The sequence below is a fragment of the Balearica regulorum genome, chromosome 5, assembly GCF_011004875.1.
Source record: "Balearica regulorum gibbericeps isolate bBalReg1 chromosome 5, bBalReg1.pri, whole genome shotgun sequence".
Classification (NCBI taxonomy): Eukaryota; Metazoa; Chordata; class Aves; order Gruiformes; family Gruidae; genus Balearica; species Balearica regulorum.
In genome coordinates this window covers 1,992,982-2,015,779 of record NC_046188.1, presented here as the reverse complement: position 1 = coordinate 2,015,779, position 22,798 = coordinate 1,992,982, and the positions used below count along the sequence as shown (strand labels likewise).

Here is a 22,798-nt window from a genome sequence, read left to right as displayed (position 1 = left end):
TGAGTGGATGGAAAAGATAAACATATGATTATAAATTTGTTGAAGCCTGAAGGCAGCTGCCGGGGGGGGTGTCTGTCTGTGCTGCTTCCTTGATCCATCGTCTGCCACTGTAACGTTAGATCCCCCACTGAACACAGGATTGCTGCCTCAGCTCCATGCCAGGGTCGTTGTTGCCTTGTGCACTTTACCTCCCCCGAGTCAAGGCTTTTGGCTCTTTTTTCTCCCCCTTCCTCTTCCAGAAAGCGCCATGTGTAGAGCCTGTGGTTCCGTGGGGCTGGGGAGGGCTCAGCCTCCTGGGGGGCAGGGACACGGGGCCTCTGGCTGCACCTCAGGGGATAACGTCGGTGAAGCAGCACAGCGTCCTTAAGTACTCTGCAGAAAACGTCACTAAGCAGAATGCGATACCTCGGGCGCGTACATTTCTGTCACTCGCTGATCGGTGCCTGTCGAGATTGCACGTGTACCGTGGTTGATTCCCCTCCCGTGGATGCCAGGTCGTGCTGCGGTGCTCCAGCCTCTCAGCAGTGGCTGGTTAACACCCGTCTCTCACGCCGATTCGCTTACAAAGCTCCCGCTCTCCCTTCCTATCTCCCACAGACCCCCCCGCCGTGGAGCCAACCTTCCTGGAGATTCGTCAAGGCCAAGGCCGGAGCATCACCATGAGCTGCCGTGTCCTGAGGGCATATCCCACCCGGGTCCTCACCTACGAGTGGCGCCTGGGCAGCAAGCTGCTGCGCACCGGCCAGTTCGACGTGCAGGACTCCACCGAGTACACTGTCAGCAGCCTCTCCCGCGACAGCTACGGCATCTACAACTGCAACATCATCAACGAGGCGGGTGCTGGCCGGTGCAGCTTCCTCGTGACAGGTAGGCCGGGCAGCGACTCAGTGTGCCAAGATGGTGGGCCGAGCGTGCCGCAGGCTTGCGGGTCGTTGGGTAACGCAACTCTTGCTTCCGCTAGCCAGTTCTCAAAGAGATATATCCTTCGAAGTAGAATCGTGGCTTAAGGCTTCTGGTTTGGATTCTAGGGAGGTTGGTAACAAAATAGGGAATTAGCTTATTTCACTGGTTTGAGGATAAAGATTTTTGTGTACAAAATGTAAATATCCTTTCTCTGCAGGCATCTGTTGGTATGCTTTTGAGAGAGGCCTGAGAGAGTCATCAGGCAGCAAATGTCTTCTGTTTGAAGTTTTCAATAAGGCTTGAATTTCCTCTTCTCTTTTGGTACGCTCAGCAAGCCCCGGGGCCGGGGCGGGCAGACCACAGCCTCCAGCAGCTTCAAGGTACCCCAGTACAGAGGGGTGCTGAAATTTGTTCCTTTCCTCAAAAAGTAAAGGAAATTGTGAAGTTGGTACACGTGATCACGGACTCAGGGAGGATGTGCAACCCTGCCATGATCTACCCATGTTGTGTAATTAATACATTGGATTGAGGTGAACTTTATATGTCTTTTACCTTTAGTGTCTTGGATCTGAATGTTAAACTGGGTGGTTAGATGTGCAAGTCTTGGTTCTTCCTCTATTGGAAATTAGTTACCATGACTTGAAGACTCAGCTGGGTGATTCTGCAACACCCCATGCCTGCAGCAGATGTTGTGCCCAAGCTGAGGTCCTCTGGTCAATGGAGTCACATCAGCTGTAGGTTCCCCATCCCTCTAGGCTGGTTGCCCAGGTGCTTTTTAGAACCACTGAAGGGAAAAAAACCATCTCTATTAAGTGAACCATCTCCTCCCAAGGTCTGCGGTGGGTCAGGAAGCTCCTGTTCCTCTGTACCAGCTGAGAGGGGTGTCCAACCACCCCCGCAGGGTGGGCTCTCTCTGGAGGTCAGCACGAGCAGCCCCAGCCTCCCTAAGGATGAGGAGCAGTAGCCCCATTTCGGCTCAAAATCCCTCCCGACAGCTGCTTGAAAAGGAATGATGAGAAAAGAAACCAACAAACCAGAAATTCAGAATACATAGAGGAGAGCTGTCTTACAAGGAAGGATCCCCCAACGTAGTTGGGCTTTTATTCTTCTTTACCGACTGGGCTCCAGCTACAATCAGATCCAGGCGAGGTTTTGCTTTTGGGGTTGCTGGCAGGCTGGCAGCTCCCTGAACCCCACCGTTGTTTAGGAAAATGGGCATTATTATCGGCTTCAGTGCTACCAGCAGAAAGGGCATGCGTTAGTGGAGGAGCTGCGGAGCTCTGCGCAAGTCCTGGATATCAGGGTAGACCCTCCATCTGTCCTGGAAATAAAGGAAACAATTTCATTCAGCTCCTCAGTGTTTTTCAGTAAAATTTGATTTTATAAGAAAAAATGTGGGCCTGCTTTCATGTGGATACTTCTTTTTATTTTCTCTTTTGGACTTGTTGGCAGGGATTTTGTCGGGCCAGCAGTGCACAGCACAAATGCGGTGGGAACAGAGCGAGCACCCCAGTGACTGATGGCTCTGCTGCTTTCAAAATCTAATCAAGCCTTTGGCTGACTTATCATTCAGAGCCTGCGTGGAGGTAGTTTCACAGCCACCGACTTCTCCAAATCTTTGGAGTTTAATCCAAAAGGTGGCTCTGAAGGAAACCAGAGAAAACAGTCTTTTTCCTCAAATGAGTAAATGCAGTTCAATTTACTGTTCATCACACTTTGGACCCGAGACTGTGGAAACCTATTCTAAGGCAATTATTTTGCCAGGATTGGGGCAATCTGAGTGGCTTTCTGTGATTTATTACCATGCCAAAGCAAGGCACATAACTGAAAATTAGTCCTAGAATGGTTTTATGATATACTGTCTCACTTGCTCGTTTTTACTTTATACCATTATGCGAATTTATGCTGTATGGTTGCGTTAAGGATGCTGAAGGTAACACTTTGGGTTATGACTTCCGTGCTTTCCTCGGTCTTTTAAGGTTAAACTCAACATATTTAGTAAATATATTCTTTGACATGTGGAGTTGAAACTGCTCTCAGGAAAGAGCAGCAGCTGTATTCTGGTCCCAAGTCTCATCAGGACAGCTGAAGTTAAAGAGCTGTGGAACTGAAAACGTGTAGTAGAAAAATGATGAAGTGGTTAAAAAGGAGGCTTACATTTCACCGGGAATATGAATACAGAAAGGAAATGGGTCACTTCTTAGACTCACGTGTGGAGAAAAAAGCCAAGTAAATAACCCAGTGGCAGGAATCTGGCGATAGTGGAGAGCTTTTCTTTTGGGTGGAATAATGGGAGTTGTTGTAGCCCATTTTCAGTTGGGTTTATTTCCAGGTTTTCACGTAGTGGTGGTGTGCTGCAATGCTCACGTTGCAGGGGCTGCAGGGAAGCATTGGTAGGCTGAGAGAAAGGTGTTCAGTACAGTATTAAAAGCTGCCTGGATGAAAAGATTTATACTGGCCCTAGAGTTTGCAAAACCTGTTTTTACTGCATTTGTATTTTGAGCCAGATTTGAGAAGATGCAAGTAAAATAAATCACATGTGGAAAAGGGGATTGATTTATATCGGGTGGGCTAATCTGAGGCAGATTTAACCTGCTACTGTCCTAAAAATAAATAACAACATACAAGCAAAATTGTATTTGTGGGAAAGCAAAGCTGAGTTCATGCTCCTCACAGCTTCGCTGTCGGTATATTTTATTCAGTGGTTGATAGTGCACATCATATCCAAAGAGCAGCAAAAAGTACATTTCAGGCAGGGTGTCGTTAAAACCCTGCCGGGCTGGAAGAAAATAGGAAAAAAAAAAAGAAAAAAAAAGAAGATGCACAAAATGTCACGAATAGCACCGGAGCCTCCGTGCAGGTGGAGGAAGGGTTTGAGTGCAGCAGAAAGGGGCTGCGTGAGTGCGGGGAGGGTCGTCCCCCCCCGGGGAGGCTGCTGCTGGGCTCCTCCAGGGGCAGACCTGGAGCATCCCTGGGTCGCATCCTGGCTCCTGCCAGCCCGTGCCACCCCGGGGACACCTTGTTCACAGCACCTTGGGTCTCTTTGAGGCAGGGAGGTGGAACTCTGTAGTTTCTGGGTTCCCAGTGTGCAAAAGATTGATCCAGCAAAGCCTTGTGTTGCTGTCAGAGGGGCTGGTGATAGAAGGTGGGGGGGGTAACAATATTCTGTGCACCTGGGGAGCTATTTGGGATTAAGATTACCCATAAGTGAGGTGACCTGACAAGTCTCGGCATAACACTTCATCTTCGGCAGCTTATAACTTTGGCAAGTTTAACCACTTGTGCTGAAGTTTGCCGTGCTGGTGGCTGCCTCGGGCTGAATTGTTCACGAAAGCTGCTGTCCAAAGAGGGTCTTTTAGGTAAGGGAAACAAAATGTTTCATCCACGTTAAATTCTTGCACCTGTTTGATCGGTGTGTTCGAAAGGGTCAGATACACATCCTTGCATGATTCCTCGTTTAAGTTGCATCATGAAATCCGTCTGTCCATCCTTTATGGTGCTGGCTTGACAGTGCTATATATAATTTGTGAGATGCTAGTTAAAGGAGTAATCATAACACTAAACAAAGCTACTAATGGCGTTATGTTGACGTAGCTACTTTTACTAACTAACTTCTGATCCCACTGGTGAGCAAAGACAGTTTTGAATATTGATTTTGTGTTGTTCTGCTTTGTGGAATTTTTTTGCCATAGAATATCGCATTAATTAACGAGCCAATCTTTAATTATTTACTTATTAGTCTTGCATCACACTTCCAGTGCTTCTGGCCAAGAGCAACGTCAAGCCAATCAGCTTGTAATTACGTAGGTTATAATTGTTAGCTACCAGCGTGGCCACCACTTTCCCTTTCTTTGGAGGTTCTGCGGTGTGACGGAGTTCAAGACAGAGCAGAGCACATCGTGAGCAAACCCGGGGCCATGCCCATACCTGCCGTGTGCGCTCAGTCTGCCTGCGCATCTCCGTCCCCTGCCTCCCTTTCCCCCACGCCTTAGGGAATTATCTGTGGAGCTGGACACTGAATCAGCCCTTCTGTATGATCCCAGCGTCCATCCCCGGTAGGAGCCGTGCGATTCCTCGCGTGGCCTTGCGGGAACGTCCTGGCTGGAAACTTGTTCAGCAATTTCTGCCTCGGTGTTTCTTCTTTGCCCCTGGCACCGTGCGCGGTATCGCTGTGGTCTGTGCGGCATCGAGCTGAAATCGTATCGGAATTACTATCCAGCCTCTTGTGAAAGCCGGGATGCTTTTTCCGCAAGGGCATCATTTTAAAATAAATTGCAGATATTTGTAATTGCAGGGTCTTGGGTTCTTCTCCACGGCCCTGTTAGCTGAACTAAACAGCATTCTACCATTTAAAGTTTTATAGCTTCGCTAATCCTTTCTTATTAGGGAAGGCCTTTTGCGCTAAACTGAGGGACAGAAGTGTATATTGTTTGTAGGTTCCCAGTGTAGTTTTTTTCTTAGAAACTCTATGGGATTCACGTAAAGCAACACGCAAAAATCCTATTTTAGAAAGTATGTTTGGAAGCAGAGTCGTTGTATTCTTTTTACCTGCACAATCCCAAAATGTCAGGATTTTGCCAGTGAACTGTTTTCACTGTACAGTGGGTTTTTTGTCAGCGTGAAGGCAACTTCCCAAGCAGGTAACTCAGCGCAGGTTTCACGACCTGAACTGGGTGTGTGGTAGCTGGAAGACGTGGCAGTGCCTCTCACGTCAGTTCTGTTCCTCACCGCGTGGTTGCCCACCATGGAATGATCCAACCAGTGTCCGTACTGGAAGAGGGACGTGCCGGAGCTGTGTTGTATTTCTCTTTGCAAATGCTTTGAATTCAGGAGTTTTCCTCTCCCTTTTCCAGGAACCTGTAGCTGTAGTGCCAGTCATCGGGGCTGGGTAGTCACTGGCCGTGGCCAAGGGATGCTGAGCGTTACTGAACCTTGCGCACAAGTTACTTGGGGTTTTTCTAAAACCATTTGTTCCTCCTCGTGGTTCCAGCCGATAACTGCCAGTGGCTGTTTTGGGCTTTGGGTTATCTCTGTCAGTTTGGTGGTTGGTTGATCAGTCAGGTTTTTTTGGCACATTAGGAAAGCTCATTGGCAAGTGTGGAAGTAGAAACATCGGGATAAAGAACAATCTACTTATCAGAAATATTTCGGAACAACAGTCTTCCTAAACTACCGAAAGATCAACTGGTGAGTGGAAAATATATTTTTTTTTTCTCAATGAGATGTACACAAGCACAGTTTAAGTGAATGTTTTCATTACTTTGGGAAGTTTTAAAGCTCTAAGAGACCATCCTGTCTTACCTGGAGCACCAGCTCTTGCACACTCTCAGTTTAAGGGGGCTGTCTAGGGAACACAGTTATAATAACTTAGGGGCAAAACCAGGTCCCTGGCAGAAATTCCAAAAAGTAAGGTTTTGACCCATTCGAGGTGTGTGCCAGTTCATTTTATGCTCATTTCTAAACAAAAAAATAACCCAGAACTGAAGCAAACAGCCGTGGCCTGAGTATTGCCCCTACCACAGCAGCGGTGCTGTGCCACTGCTGTCCTGCCCCACCGCAAGGACAGCCTCTGCCACGCAACCCCACGAGCCTCAAACCCCGCAAGTGGGGAGCAATAATGGGATTTTATGCTCTAATTCATTGTCTGGAGAGCCTCACAGTAATCGTACTGTTATTTTACCCAGGGTGTGAGTCTTGCTAGCCCGTAGCCTCCGGCCAGTGGTCAAAGCCTTACCTACTGTGTTTGAGGACGGTGGCTGTGCTCCTGTAGTCCAGGCTCTGCGGGCAGCTACTGCAGGTGAGCTCCTTGGCTCTTTCCTTGGAGACTTTGGAGGAAATCATGTCGGCTTGTCAATATGAAAAGGTTCAGTGTTGCCGAACAGGGTTTGTAGCTTCCCCAGTGAGGAGGTGGCAGGATTCCTGCCCCGTTCCCTGCATCCTCCAGGATGGATGCACCTGCCCGTGCGGAAAATACCCAACCCCTCAAATCGTCGGCTGCTGCCCAGTCGAGACTTAAAGGCAGGCATCTGCTTGAAATCTCATCAGGCTCAAGAATCAGATTACAATAATTTCATATACTGAGGCCTGTCTCTCACCTTCTCTCATTAATAGGAACATTTCCAGTTATATTTTTCAGGCTTAAAACTGTGGTTTTTTTCTCTCCTGCTGATGTCCTCAATAAATATACAGGGACGTTGACTGCAGGGCTGGCCATCCTGGGTCAGTTAACACAAGGTGTCAATGAAAAATGAAATCTGAAAAAATGTCTTTCCTTTTTTCTCTTTCCATTCTACACTGTGAAGTGTTTCTAGATTAGCAATGCTAAAGCCCATTTGTTTGGGACGAAAATGTGTGCTGTTCAATAGGTAATGTCCCTTTAATTTTAAAAATCAGAGCGGAATGGTAAATGGTAAATCGCAGGCGTGTTACTGGGGCAGCTTAGGGACAGCTGTTGGTCTTTTAGGAAGTTTATATGGGAAAGGCAAGTGCTGTGCTGGAAATACAGACATTTTCTTTTCTTAGAATAAATCAAATATTCTCCTTGGTAGACACACTTCTGTTTCTCTTATGCACATTTCCCTCAGCGGGAATTAAGAAATTATATTTGCTTTGTTCTTTTAAATATTTATCTTTTTCTTTTAATATGTGACATTTTTCCTCCAAACCGTTTACTGTCGATATTTTTGGCAGGGTAAAACCCTGGTTCAGCTGAAGTCTAAAGAAAACTGATCCACTTTGGTGACTTCAAAATTTGTCGTGTAGAGTCAGTACCAGAGGGCTTGAGGGTTGGTGGATTTTTTTTTATTTTTAATCAAAATCTTCCCAGTTTATGCTATCTGCTTCTCTAATACTGTGATATCTCCCCAATGCCTTCTTGCAGCCATCCTCTGCGTCCTTTCTGTTCGAGCAAGTCGCCGCCCGGGTATGCGGGAGCCCTGCAGCAATGTGCTAGTGCCCGTTAGCTGGCTGCCATTAATTTTTAATCTAAAGATCCTCTCTTCAGTGTTATTATTCCTGTTTGTTTATTTCAGCCTTTTTTATTCTTTTTTTTCCTACTGAGTTTGGTTTTTGTCGTTTTATCATCTTAATGCAGAGCAGGGCTTCTCTTTGCAGCCAGGCGCCCCGGGGGCCGCTGCTGGAGGGCAGCGCAGAGCGGCAGAGCGGGTGTTCGCCGGCTTTCTGCCACGTTACGAGAAAATTCAATTTAGCCATTTTCTCCCTTAGAGTATTTGTTAGACGCTTTATATCCTTTCCCTCCAGCTTAAGCAAAATTTAGTACTCAAACAATGGGAGAGACAGAAGGATGAAGAGGGGAGGGGGACTGCGGGAAGTCATCCTCTCGTCCCCCAACTCTCGCCCATCTCACCCTCTTCCTGCTCTGCTCTGTTCTCCCCACACAGCCCATGCTGGTTTCAGAGCACGTAAAAAAAAGTGACATGAGGTCAAAGAATGTCCACACAAATACACCAACAACGTATGCAAAAATCTCTTTTAAAATAGCTGACTTGTGCTATCAGGGGCTTGGATGCTCCTATCCTGTTCAAGGCCAGGTTGGATGGGGCTTTGGGCAACCTGGGCTAGTGGAGGGTGTCCCTGCCCATGGCAGGGGGTGGCACTGGATGGGCTTTGAGGTCCCTTCCAACCCAAACCAGTCTGGGATTCTGGGATTCTCTGATCCTGTATTCCATCACAATTCTGTGCTCCACCTGCTCCCTGCCTCCAAATCCTCTATTTTACCTTCTTTGAATGTTAGACAAATCATTTATTTTTCTAATTCATTATCCCGTCATAAAGATTACTTTAAATAAAACAATTTAGCATTACTCTTCAACATCCAAATCATCTTGGAGCACGTACGTGTTGTCTGAGGACATTTCTGAAATCGAAGTTCTGCTTGGACTCTGCCTGCATTTGTGCGGGTCATTCGTGACTGGTTGCTGGCTCATGGAGCACTAACTTACTTACTGCTTTCAGATTCTTCATCTGCATCGAGATTAGCCGTGACATTTTCCTGAACCGCTGAGATACTTGTGGTAGTTTGGCCCTGGGTCGTTCAGCGGTGCGTTCCCGTCTGTCAGCAGGCACTCAGATACTTTGCTTTAATGGCCAATTTTCTGATGGTTATCCTTTTGAAATCTGCCGGAGTGCAAGGCTGAGACTGAGGTCCGATTCCCTTTGCTCTTTATCTTCTTCTCTTGGGTAGTGTTATTGAGAGCCTCAGATTGAATTTTCATCTCCTTACTGCTGATTTACAGCCTGAACGGAGATGCTATCACAATGATGTCTGTTTTGGAAAATTGCTTTAAAACCATGCAAAAGTGGAGAACAGTGCATTTTTTTTTTCCTTTTTTTTCTTTTCTTTCTTTCTTTTTTTTTTTTTGTTAACAATTCAATGCTAGCAAGACCAGCTGTCTTATTTTCGTGGTTTTCAGCAAGCGCAGAGCCCGTTGACTTCCTTGGGATGTGCGAGTGCCCGGCAGCACGGGGACGTGAAGCCATCCGCCGATGCCAGCTGCTCCAGCCCAGCTCTTCCTCCCGAGCGGGAGTCCCTGGAAGAGGCTGGTGTAACGCTGGTTTGGAGATACCCACGTGCTCTTTCGTGCCTCTGGTGAGATGGCTGGGCTGTAGGGATCCGCTTTAGGGATTGCGTCGCTGCCCACGGCTTGCCGTCAGGTGAAGATCCCACTGAAATGATCACGTCTGATTATGAGCCTGGATTTGGATGTATCTGCTCCCCAGAAAGTAAATACACTTTTAATAATATCATAGTGACAGAGGGGCGATTTCTTCCACGTGCTTTAATGAAGAGGAGAGTCCTGGCCACAGTCAAGCCATGCCTGCAAGTCGGTGACCTCTCTGAGCCGTCTTCAGTGCAGCCAGGACAGCTAACGGGAGAAGCGATGATGGCACAATGTCTCCACCTAAACTAAACCCGAGCATCTGTTCAGTTCGATCACTAATCAAACTGGTACGTTCCAGGAGCGCTGCCTTTGCCCACGTGTGCTGTGTTCTTCAGAAAATCGAGTTCCAGCACGCTGCAGAAATGTGGGGTCTGGCACTGCAATGCTGTCAAGCCTGTGACCTCATCATTGTGTGATGGGGGGAGCTGATGTCTGCGAGCTCCTGAAAATAGGGGAAGGTTAGAGACAGGTTAGAGACCAGGGCTCAGGGCCAGATGCTGAGTTACTCAGCATCCCCAGACTGGCATACTGGCATTTCTGTAGCAGCTAGATTTTCAGTTAAGAGCCAGTGCTGCTTGGTTCTGATGTTTTAATACACAACTGCGAGGGGAGCTTTACTGAAAACTCACCTGTATTTAGTGGTGCCACTTTCTCCAGTAAACAGAATTAAATCAAATCTGATTAAAAAAAAAAACCAAAACAACAAAACATTGCAAAAAAGCAACTTTTGTGCTGGTTTTCTGGAGAAAATGCTGTGTTAGTATAGCTAGAGAATCTTTTTTCTTCTCCTTTGAGAAGTAAATGTAAATGAGTGTGGTGCCAAGAATCTAACTCATGGCTGATCCGTCAAATACATTAATTAGGTCAGTAATTTTGGGTAGTCTCAAAATGCCAAATAAAAAAAGAAGGAGCTGGCAGCACAGCCCTGATATTTGGGTGCAGTATGTTTAACTGCTATAGGTTATCCAGAAGGTGGGGGTTTTGCAGGTGATCTACAGGAACATTTTTGCCATGAATATTTATTTTCTAGAGCGTACATGAATTTCCAGAGGAAAAAAAGTTTCAGTTCTTAGAGTCAAAAAGAACTGCCACCTTTGGTCATGATGCAGTTCATGCCTTGACCAAAATCTGCTGTTGTTTGTTCTGTGTTATTATTAGCTGTGGGGTAGTATCTGCATTGTGTTAAGCCTTCCACATTTGTACAAGAAGGAATATTCACTGTCCTGAAAAATTCCAAATATTAACAAAAGATTTTTTTTTTAAATAAACCAAACAAATCCTTACATACAACACAACTGAAATGGCTTTTTAACAGAATGAGAAAGAAATGGGGGCCTTCAAAAATTAAGTCAGAGAGGTTAAACCCAGTAAAATGGAGTATTTTTTTTTAAAATTGCTGAGTTCAAAGAAAACCTAATCAAACATCAAAACAGCTTCTGTAGTGCAGTAAAACATAGGGTTTTTTCCCTCAACTGCAGAATTAATGTTTGTGCTCATTAAATAATTTATATGAATCCAGAAATGAGGTCCTGTTAGATCTTTTAAAACAAGGTTATTTTTTCCCCTCAATTCTGTGGCTGGTAAGAATATATGTGTACTCTGGGAAGAGCCCTCTGGATGCAGGAGTGGTACTTTCTGTAGCAGAGGGTTGGGTCAGTGACATAGCTATTTGTTAAATCAACCTGAAATATGGAAAAAAGATTGAGGATAAAAAATAACTAAATAAAATAATGAGCTAGATCCAGGGCAATTGACAGGTTCATGCTTTCGTTTTAGGAAGGCCGTGGCCGTGGAACACATCTGCCACGGGAAGCACAACGGTGATTGCGGGAAGTCGAGCACACCTCAACATCTCTGTTGGTCTATAAGTTCAAATACCATATACGAAAGAGAAAATGAAATCAGCAGGAGAGGATGAAAGTTTACCCACCCTCATCCTACCTTCTCCCCAAACCCAAGTCAACACACATCATAGCGCGGGAATTAGCTCATTTCAGAGCTCAGATAAAGAGAGAAAGGATTTTGCTGGGAAAGAGGGAGTAGCAGCGTCTTTCCCCATCTTCCCTCTTTTCCAGGGTGAGTGTTTTGGACCAGAGGAATGTTGTCTTCGACACTGAATTGCTTCAGGATTCAGCTTTTAAGAGGAAAAGCAGAGGGAAACATCAATTTCTGTTTGATTTCAAGCAAAATTTGCTTTTCATTTTCAATTAAAATTAGAATCAACAGTTACATTGTTCACTTAATCCTTATAATTAATTTTGAGCATCTCTTTTCAATATGCCAGTTTCTTTATTGCATCTTCTGTTGTGGTTCAGCACCACTGTTGGCTTCTGTTTGGTGGTACTGAGGTGGGTTCCTTGTCCCCAAGACTGGCAGAGCTGTGTCAGCTGGCCATATCTGCCTGTTCTTGGCCGTGCTGGACACGCAGAGTCCCCAAAGGAGGGTACATCCATCTTCTGCTGTCTTTTTCATCTCGGGGCTGTGATGTGTGTCTCCACACAAGGCAACTCCTGGCTCTTTTTGAGGAGCATTGTTGACTCTCAGGTGGCCGCATCAAGGGTAGAAGCACGTTGCACCGGCAGCATCCGGCACGCCACGCGAGGGTTGTGCTGGGACGGCTCCCTGCTACCTCTCCAGTGGCTGCTACGTCCCTGCAACTTTCTAGGCCAAAAAAACCCCCCAGCCCTCCCATGAGGAGGTTTCTGAGAAGCAGTCTGGGACTGAGCTTATTATCCCCGTCCCTCCAACAAGGCCGGCAGTGTTGTTGGCACAATGAGCCCGCGGTGCGTGAATGGCTGCTAATGGCATCTCCTGGTGTTTTAAAGCCTCCCTCTCCTCTCCGCACATTAAAAAATCCCCCACAAATGAACAGACCGATGGCAGCAGGATGTTAAGTAAGTGCACGGGGCTCAGCCATACCCTGATTCGGTAATCATGTCACAGAACAGCAAAGCAAGGTGCCAAATCTTGCTGTCCCCAAGGCCCTGCACGATGCTGGCGGCATTTGCTTCTTCCCCCTCGCAATTTTTCCATTCCCTTTCAAACTGGAGGTCATGCTGTATAGATTTCTAGAGGCAGCTTCCAGCACTCCTCAGCTGAGGGATATTTTAGATTTATCAAAACTTGGTCAAACTGTTACCAGCTGCATTGAGGCAAGATGGGAGGGACGTCCCCGTTCTGTCTGACGGCAGAGTCTGAGCAGCCTTGAAGTCTGCTGGCTTTTGGTCCCAGCCCAATTCCATACAGAACCATGCCAAAAAGGAAACAAAATTGATTAAAAGTTCTAAATTCTTTTTTTTTTTCTTTAATACCAAAAAATGATGTAAAGATACTGGCTGATGCTGAAGATATTTTGCTTTTTTTACCTCAGTATAACAAAATCATGTAAGATAATTGCAAGTCTCTGACAGATTATAATCAATCAATGTAAGAGATTCTCTCGATAGAAGAGAACTTTTTTGGCACCAAGAAAGTACTGATAAAACACCTTCAGACCGTAGCGTGTCCCAGTACAGACAAGTCATACGACATAATCCATGGACTATTAATAAGACTATTTTCTGACCAAATAAAAGATGTATGTCCTTTCCTAAATCATCCTGAGCATATTTTTTATAGTTAGAAATTGAGAATTACTTAAAAAAAAATTCACTTATGTGTAACTGCACGGCAGGGCTGGCTAGAGGAGCAGTGCTGTTTTTCAAGGCACCTACTGCCAAAAATGATTGAACCACTTCAGAATGGGCAACTAAAACACAATTTCACACACTTGAAACAGTACAGACTGACACAGAAACGTGGCAATAAAGAGCGGTAATAGGGAAAAAAAAAGTGAGGAAAAAAAAGTTGGGGATTCATAACCTAAAATCCTGTTTGAAACGACACTTCATCGTCAGATAATGCACTTTTCTTGAATGGTGCAGGCACACCCATGAGCATTGCTACAGCTCTGATGTTTCAGTGGAGTAACAGTTTAAATTAATTAAACTCCTCTGAGACCTTTTATCCACACTGTATCGTTGGCTTCTTTGCTGTAGTAAGACTCAAGACCGCTTTGACAGTTGTGTGTTTTATTGAATTATGAGCTCTGATCTCAGGGATACGCTCCTGCCCATCATCCAGAGCACAAAACAACCCTACCCCTTCTCTTGTTGCTTGTGTTGATGAGCAAAACAATCTGTGTAAATTATCCAACCAACTTTGGCATTAGCAAGAGCAGCAGAAGATTGAAGACTTTTTTCAGTGACTCCTGTCTTGTAGACTGTCTTTTGAGTAGTTACTGGATACGGCTGCCTTGCTGGCTGACAGTCTTTGGGCATAGCTGAACCTCAGAAGAGTCAGAAGCACAGATGGAAGCCAGCAATTTGGATTTAAATTACCTGTGCATACAGAAATTTTAAGTAGCATACTTTTTTTTTTTTTTTTTGGCCTGATTCTTGTGTTTCATAGCTATTTTGAGAAACCATCAGCTTGTGATGGATTACAGCAGGTTATCTTCAACTTTGAGCATAAACTGCCTTTTTTTGGAGCCACATTTCCTGAGTGCAGGACTTCTGATGCCAGGCCCAGGCTTCCACTTGCTCACAGGCGAAATCCAGGAGTTTAGTCAAAGGAAAAACGAGTATACAAGGAGCTTGCCTTCTTGAGGGCAAGCTAGCATCTAGCCATGGACCAAAGCCTGCCACATGCAGAGATCTTCTCGAAGCCTGTTTGGGGACACAGAAGCAACATGTTTAAATATCAGTGCGGTTCGTTCACCTAAAAGGGATGCAATATTCACAGCGGGGATTTGAAAGGGTGGAGATCTTTGCCTGTGACTGTGATTTAGATAGGGACCACCTGGTTTTTGTGCCTTCCTCCTTACTTTCTTGGGGACCAGGCTGCAACGTGCCCATGTGCTATAACCTTCTGCATCAGTGAGGATGGATCAGCTGTCCCTCTGCTAAAGCTGGCATTCCGTGCTGTCTCCTGTATGCTGCATCTACTGACGTGGCTGCTGGGAGGCAGGACTCCTCTGCCAGCCCTCCGAGTCTCTTGGATGGTCCCTTTGACCTCACTTCACTGCAAGGGAATGCACGCCATGCACAAGGTTGATGATACAAAATAACATAGAAATTTTATGTTGTCTTGCAAATTCACTATTTGCCATGAAATTGAAGGTAATTTTGTGTGGAAGGACAATGCAAAATGAAATTAAGAAACTCTAGTACAATTATTTTTACTTCTGCATTAATTATATGGTATAATATGTCCAATATAATGGTTCCATCCAGCCAGTTAAACTCTGGGTCTCAGAAAGTCCCACTGAATTGACTGAAAAGTTGTGGGGGACACTTACATGTTTCATTTGCCACCTCTTCTGTGAAGTTCCAAATCCAGCATTGCCTTTGTGTTTGGCTACTTCTTGCTCACATTCATCTGGTATTGCTTGCCTCTGTGTTCATCTCCAGTTTGAACTGTACCTTGTGATTTCTTTCTAGCTGACTTGTCCTACCATTTTTCAATAGTATGCTGAAAATCAGTTCCAGCCAAGGATTTCCTTAAAGTTAGTTGAAAATGATGCAATGTTTCAAAATGGAGAAAATTGGTTGAAATTGCAGGTTTTAAAAACAATTTCAATCCCATTTCTAAAATCAGCTTTATTAATACCCCGTCTGCCAGTTGCATTTCTCGTAACTTGTGGGCAGAACTTTATATAGGTTGCTCGAAGCTCATTTGGTTCAAAATCAATGATTTTGCAAAGTATTCTTGCTTTCTGAGCCCACATTGTCCTTTTGTCTTTGACCATTGGGTCTGCCTGCTCTTTCTCGCCTGTGGAGGAGCATTCCACAGCACATCTGAGCTGACCCTGGGCAGTGCTACGTGGTGGATTTCACCCGATCCGATGCAGAGATCCGCTGCCAGAGTGGGGTGGCCCAGTCTCACAGGGCTGCATGGAGACACCAGCGCTCGCGGCTGATGCTTGCATGCCTTGTCTGCTCCCCAATGCACAGGAGACCTCTTGGCATTTCAGGTAGGGTTTGGAGAAGAAGCCCAGCACTGTGTTGGTGTGGGTTTGTTCTCTATTGCAGAGCTAGTTTGCTGGTTCTGTCTCTGGGATCTGGGTGGCACCCCATTGCGGTCGCCCGCAGACCTGCCCTCGGCGGTCCGCAGCATCGGCTGCTCTCCTGAGAAACTCCCAAGAGTGGAGAACACCTCCACTCCATCCTCTCACTGCACCTTGGTGGGGACATGTCCTGACGTGTGCCCCAGACTGAGCTGTGTCTTCCCAATCCTCCCTTCTTAGAAGGAACTCGGGCACTACACGTGCAAGCCATTCACATGATTTGTATTTTCATCTTTTTTTTATGCCGTTTTGTGCAGACACGTTCATAACTGCTGTTGTACTCAGGGGTTTTGCCTGCATGCAGATGGCTTAGCATTTGCCACGACTGCTGACGCTAAAGATCTGGATGCCTGGATAAGGCAGAAGTGCAGAGGGCAGCAGCAGGTAAGGACAGAGGCAGTGTTAGAAGCAAAGTCCTTGATTTCTGTAGTCAAGTTTCTGAGCACAGCTGGGATAGCTGATCCTTGTCTGACCTGTTTCTTCTGGGTTTTTTTTTACTGGTTGTTTTGTGAAAATGGGCACATGTGCTCGTGTGGTGCCAGTGGAGTTTGCAAGAGATGTCCCGATTGCTCTGCAGGACGTGGATGCTTTGCAAGCCTGGTGGCATTGGGAATATCGGTGTCTTGTTTGACGGTGGTGGGAGGCTATTAGTTGAGGGGAGAAATGACCAGGTGTTTAACATCACTGAGAGCTCGGGATGTTGTTTTCCCTTTTCTCAGTACAAATATATAACCACGGGCTGGGCCCTTCCAGGCTGGTAGGGAAAAGCTGTCTGTTTTGGTGAGGAACTGTGAGTTTGAGGTAGGGCTTTGAGAGCCTGCATGGAGCTGAGGCTCCTCTAGCGCCCGTGGACTGTTAGATTTAAATATGGAGAGAGCTGGTAGAGCAAGTGATTTAAATTACTGTTAGAATGAATTTATTTCTTTATGAAGACACCCATACAACCTACCTGTAAATCCTTGCTGTCTGTAGCACTGTTTCTCTAAGGAAGATTTGATTACAAGCTGACTATAAGTTATTAGCTATAAGTTATTAGCTTTCCAGTAAGTCTAAATGAATGTTACAGGCTATAAACTGACTATATAAATTACAATCTTTCATGTAAAGCTTAATGATGGTTGCAGTAACATTTATATCTTTCCCAAGGACAGGAGAAAATTTCTTGCGATGTCACTGATTACAATAGGCTCGTATCCCAATTTCATGTCTGGAGTTAAACTGGCAATGTGTTATTTTATTTCCCTGCACACACCCCTGGTGTCTTTGGTCTGAAACTTGAAGTACATTCCTATGCACCTCATCGCCTTGCGAGCATCACCTCACGGAAAGACTGTTTTCCATGGAAAATGCATCGTTGGTCATGTACCATCTTTTCCTCTAGGATGTGTCCTCTTCAGGTTTGGTTTTGTTTGGGTTTTGTCTCCTGGAGCACTGTTTGCTCCTCATCTGTCCTCCACATCTCCCTCCGGTTTGGGAGCAGCAGCCCTCCGTAGTCCAACTGCAGCTTTCCCGGCTGCAGTGAGAGCTCTGTTTTACGCTCAGACCTTAGGAATAAGAAGCTAGACTCTACCTTGGTTAAATGTTAACTAGTCAATGCCTACCTTAATTCAGAAACACATGCAAAAATGTCAGGATAAGTAATTTCTCTCCCCACTTGTTTAAAGATTTCTCAAGTTTGCCAGTCTAGGGATGGTCATGGATGGCTGGGAACTCTAGGAAGTGGAAAAAATAGTCAAAGACCATATGTCACCTGTGTTCTCACTTATGTGGTTTCTACCGAAGTATCACTACCATTTAAAAAATATTATTTTTCATTCATCTGCTATGCACAGTAGGTATTTGGTTTTAATTAAAGACCTTGGAGGCCATGGAGTTTATAACAGTGCTGCTGAGCTCAGAGCGTCTCCTAAAAATGTACAACAGGAAAGACCCTTTCCAAAGCATGCAGAGTGTCGATGTTGTTTTGTTTCCCGCTGAACTCGCTCCTGCTGGTGGAGAATCTGAATTACGAGGAGCTGTGCCAGCCCCCTCAGAAGCAGATTGCTGCCCCATCCCACACGCTTGACCGGGGCAGTTTAAACTGCAGGCGGTCAAATATGAAAGACAGTTCTTACTGTGTTAACAGGTTTTTTTTCACCAATCTCCTGGTCCAAAGCCCAGTAAGGGCAGCGGACTCTGAGCCAGAGACTGCCTTCTTGACAATTAATTTCCAAACTCGGCAGAGTTTTGAAATTTGGGATGTTTACTTCTTGCAAGTCATCAGTGGAGCAGGCAGTGCCAAATGTGACCTTTTAGCAAAGGTGGCAAGGTGTTATTACTGGATCTCAACCCTGCTTATCCTGTCATCTAGTAAGAAGAGAAAAATGAAGTTAATTATTTCCATCCTGAGGCTGAAGTATCTAATTTGAGAAGTAGAGGGAGGGGTTATCTGAGGTTTTCACTGCGCTTCAGACCTATTCATTATTAATGCAAGTCTGCCCTAGGGGGGCAAGGAAAATAAAGTTAGCTCACCCAAAAAGGAGAGGCTTGTGAATGCAGCAGTGGATTGCACCGCTTGTAAAACTATTTGCACGTACTGTTTGGGTTTAGTTGTGTTTCTGAATCATGGCCATAAGCCAGGGCCTGGGCACTCATTTGCAGCAGTGACCAGTCCCACGCGCTCAGCATGAGCCTGGAGCCAAGCAGAGGCATTGGCATCTCCTGCTTCCCGGTCTGCTGGCACGTGGCACCGTTGGTGGCTACTGAGCTGCCATCCCAGGGGGACGGGAAACCACTGCTTCTCGGGCACTGGTGCATGTGGCCTCCAGGAATGTCTCTAAACGTCCGATGTCCTTTTGGCCTCCATGGTTTGCAGTGTTTTGGGCTGCTAGAGTGTGGTGCCAGGTGAAGGAGGTGAGCTGCAGCCAGACGTCCCCAAGCACAGCGTCGCTGCTCCCTCCCTACCTCACCACTACGTCTCAGGCTGTTTCTAAGCAGCCTCTGAGGGCTGATAATTAAAACTAAACACAGGCATTCTTGCTGATCACAGGATGCTTTGTGCAACTGCAGTAATAAAGAGAAATGGTGCTGCTTTTGAAGTAGAGAGCTCTTGGTAGCTGAGCTGTAGGTCTATGTCTGGGGGCCAAACCGGACCCCAAGAGTTAGAGAACATGGAGTGCTTGAGTGTGCGATGCTCTGGGCTGGTGATAGTTATTCAATGTTGGATAAACAGAACCAAAAAAAGAAGAAGAGCGAAAGACATCCCTTCCATGGGCTGGCTCTCTGTTGCTGGCAGCCCTGACAGTGTGTTTTCAGGGAGCTGGTATATGGGAGTGAAGAACATGCCCCAACTAACATTGGAGCTGAACCAGGCCCTCCCCATGAAGCAGCCTGCCCGCTGTGGTTGCTGTAAATCAGTCCCACAGAGCCTGAAGAAACTGAACTAAAGAGCATTGAGGAGGGAGCCCTCAAGCATCACCACTGCAGAGCTGGCCCAACGAGCGCCCAGGGAGGAGCAAAAATCTGCATTGCCATATTGCTGGTGGGAAGCAGGGGCAGTTCCATTGCTGGCTGGCATTTTGTTTAGTTTCTGCCTCCAAAATGATTGTTTGCTTGTGTGATGTCAGGGTATTGCGTGTTGTTGTTTCTGGAGTGGATCGATGCAGCCACAAGCTGTTGTATTTCCCAGGAACTGGAGAGCCCGCAGTAGGGAAGGGACGGGGTGAGGCAGCCGCGTGGCTCTGAGTGCCAGGAGGGGAGAGCTTATGGTCCTGGTAAGCTTAGGAAGCATCGGGGAAGCCCGGCCAAGGAGCAGGGCTTGAGCTGGGACCGATGGACGGAGCCGCAGGGCAGATGTGGAGGAGGACCTGCCATGCCCGGCAGCGGGGGGATGCTCGGGAGCGGGGTGGAGTGCCGGCCCCAGGCTCACCCGCAGACGGGGGCAGCAGCGTGGCGAGGGATGGAGCCCGTCCAGCGGCTGCTGCCTGTTCGGTGCATTGCTCCCAAAGGACTGCACAGAGCCGCGTCATCTCCCAGCTGCAAATGTTCCTTCTGTGGCTCAGTGCTGTGCTCCGATCCCAAGATACGTGTTTTGCCAGGCACTGTCAGGGCTTCCTCCCCTCACCCCCCTCTCAGAGGCCAGTTTTCTTTATATGCGTGTGGTGACATGTTATTATTTACGATTTCACGACAGCATCCTGCTCTCTGCATGACACCGCTTTCATTTCCTTACCCACCCTTCATTTATCAGGTCTTTAGCACTTACTGGCAAGTGACACTGCTTCCCCCTTCCACGCCTGCAGATCCCGGGGGATTTCTGTAGCGTTCACTTCAGCGACAGGTAAATTACCGCCTCCACCTCGAGCAGAGGCTTCTTTGTTTTCTGTTGAGCTGTATTTCACCTCGCTTTAGAAACCGCTTTCTAGTCAGGCACAGACACGTGTCTGCAAACATGCATGCACGCACGCATATATGTAGGGTGTATGTAAGTGTGTGCATATGTGTCTATAAAAATTACTCCATGAAATTATGGCAAATATGTCTATATGTGGATGTGAGCTTGCAGAAAGCTCGCCAATAAAAAGGGGGCTGTGTGTGAGTGAGTCAGCTTCAGAGACTGTTCTAAACTGGATGTATTTATCCCTCAAAATGTCATCGCACAGGTCACATCTTATCATGACCTGTTCGAAAGGAAATCCAAATACTTTGTACCATGATATAAACCTAATTTCAAATTGTATTGAATCCTTTTGTCAGCAAACACGGACGTGTTAGGCCCCCATGAATTGAAACAAAACCCTGCAACACATTGTGTGTGGTTCTCGGTGAGACCTGGTCTCCATGTGGAAAGGATCAATGCTTTTGCCTGTGAACCCCGTGTTGGGAGGAGGAGGAGTTGCAGAGGAGATGGTTGTGAGCTCTTCCACGGCTCAGCCAGCAGATGTCACGTTTGGTTATCGCTGGCGAGACGTTCCATCGCAGCGCTGCCGTCCTGCGGCTGCAGGTGCCGGGCTGGGGATCGGTGCAGGAGAACCAGAGGGAAAGGGGAAGAAATCATTACAGGGCAGGTGGAGAAGGCATCTCATGGATGAAATGCCTAGCATGCTCCATGGTATAAACTTATATTAGCTTCAGTGTTAGCTGGGATGTTGGTTTACTCGTTCAAAGCAGACCTTTCTGTACCTGGAATGTGAACCTCTTAAATCATTTGAGATGGGCTGAGTACATATACATTTAAATTTGTGTTTCAGTTAGGCATTTGGAAGTTCAGTTTGATTCCCAAATCATTCCTTCCCTGCAAGTTGCAATGTATTAGCAAATGTTTATATCCCTTGGGAAGGGACTTTTGCTGGAAAGTGTGGGAAAGTGTCATCCCCACGTTCATGGTGTGGGGAGCAGCAAATACATGGTGGTCTGTTCCTGCAGTAAAGAATTCCCTAGAAGAGCAACCTCTTCCACCTACTTTGTGGGGATTATTTATTATTAATGCTTGCACTTGATTAGCTTTAGTACTACTCGGCACTTAAATGCCTCTTCAGCTGCTCAGCCAAACTGTTCCATTATGGCTTAGATGGTCCTTTCCTGGAAACCAAAGTGGGCAAACTACTTTTGGTAGAGCAGGAGCCCCAGCTTATGGTCTGGTGCTCTGGGCTCTAGGTTGGGCTTTGCTTCGCAGCCTGCTCGGTCTTGTCCTGCCTGACCAGCAGTATCAGTGTTCATTTTCCCACACAAGGATAAATGACTATTTCAGAATTTACCTGGTCTCACAGATGGGTCTACAGGTACAGACAGTAGAACTGCATCTCTCAGGCTCTGTATTTGACTCCAAACAATGCCAGTCCCTGGAAGTCACTCTTTAGGAGGACTAAGGGAAGGCCATGTCTGCATTATTTGCTGTGAATCCTCAAGTTTTGGCTAGGCAATACCTTAGGGATGCTGTGCAGATGGAACCCGCAGCAAAATAGTGCGAATGGAAAGATTTGAGGCTCTACAGGAAATTCCAAATTGAAAATACCATCCAAAAGTTAGTGATGTGAGGATGATGGTGGTTGCAAGAAGGGGAAGAGGGGATCTATGGCTGCCTAGCTGGAGGAAAGAATAAGCCAAGCTTTTGGTTTGGTTAGAGCTAGACTGCTATGGAAGAAAAAGCACTGTTAACTCCTGGTGTGAAGCTGGTAGCACATGAAATACAGAATCTTGAAGAGGACTGAGGAGGAGCCTCCAAATGGTGTAAGAGAGCAGAGGACCCTGAGAAAGCCACAGTGGGGACTGATCTGCAAAGCACGACGAGCTTTCAGTAAGGAGACTTGTTTTACTAAAGCTGTTATGAAAGTTGGGGGGAACAAGGGTGGGCAGGTGGTTCTGGCACCCGACCAGGTGGAGTTTCCAAAAGGACCGAGGCTGTATGAAAATGGATGTTCACCTCTATGAGCAGTTTTGGCCAAAAAATCATAAGGAGAGATTTTTGCAAATGTTGAAATGCATTCCTTTGTGCTGTTCATCCTGAACTGCTTGTGTATCAGCCACCTTCCAGCCTGGATTGGGATGGATGGGCACAGGCAGCAGGGTCAGTGATGGTGGGAAGTCCAAACCAGGGATGCGGAGAGCCGGAAGGCGTGGGATTACAGGGAGGCTGGAGGTGACGGGAATTATTTGGCTGCAGGACTGTGACTGTGTTGGGAGGAGGAGCAGATCTAGGAGAAGACATACGTTTCCTTTCACATATGCAAATAAAGAACAAAGTATCTTCTCTTTCTTATGGAAAATCCTTCATAAAATATATATCCTGTAATGAAACAGGGCAGCATTTTTCAGAAACTGTCTCCCAGTATTTTACACAGTTAAATATATAGTTTTGTTTAGGATTTATACTCTTCATGCATTTTAAAGACAGAAAGGTCTGGAGCTGAACTTGTCAAAAGGGGAAGCATCTCTGATTTTATTCTATTTTTCCCTAAACATTTATAGCTGCTGTTATAAAGTGCAAGACACCCTGATCATCGCTTATACTGATCTCCTTGTCATGAGAAGCTAAAGTGCATATGTGCTACCAATATGGAACAGAGATGGCAAAGATGCTGCATTCGCAAACCATCTAGTGCCAAGCAAATGAGCAGAAATAGATATGAAG

General features: G+C 46.3%; 1 protein-coding gene across 1 annotated transcript in view; it reads left to right on the top strand.

The window, feature by feature from the left end:
* The window catches only part of MDGA2 (MAM domain containing glycosylphosphatidylinositol anchor 2), a 383,424-nt gene that overhangs the window by 301,437 nt on the left and 59,189 nt on the right, over window positions 1–22,798 (top strand). Inside the window, exon 9 of the mRNA XM_075753135.1 lies at window positions 598–867. Within this exon, the coding sequence (XP_075609250.1) occupies window positions 598–867 (270 nt within the window). The remainder of the gene's footprint in view (window positions 1–597; window positions 868–22,798) is intronic.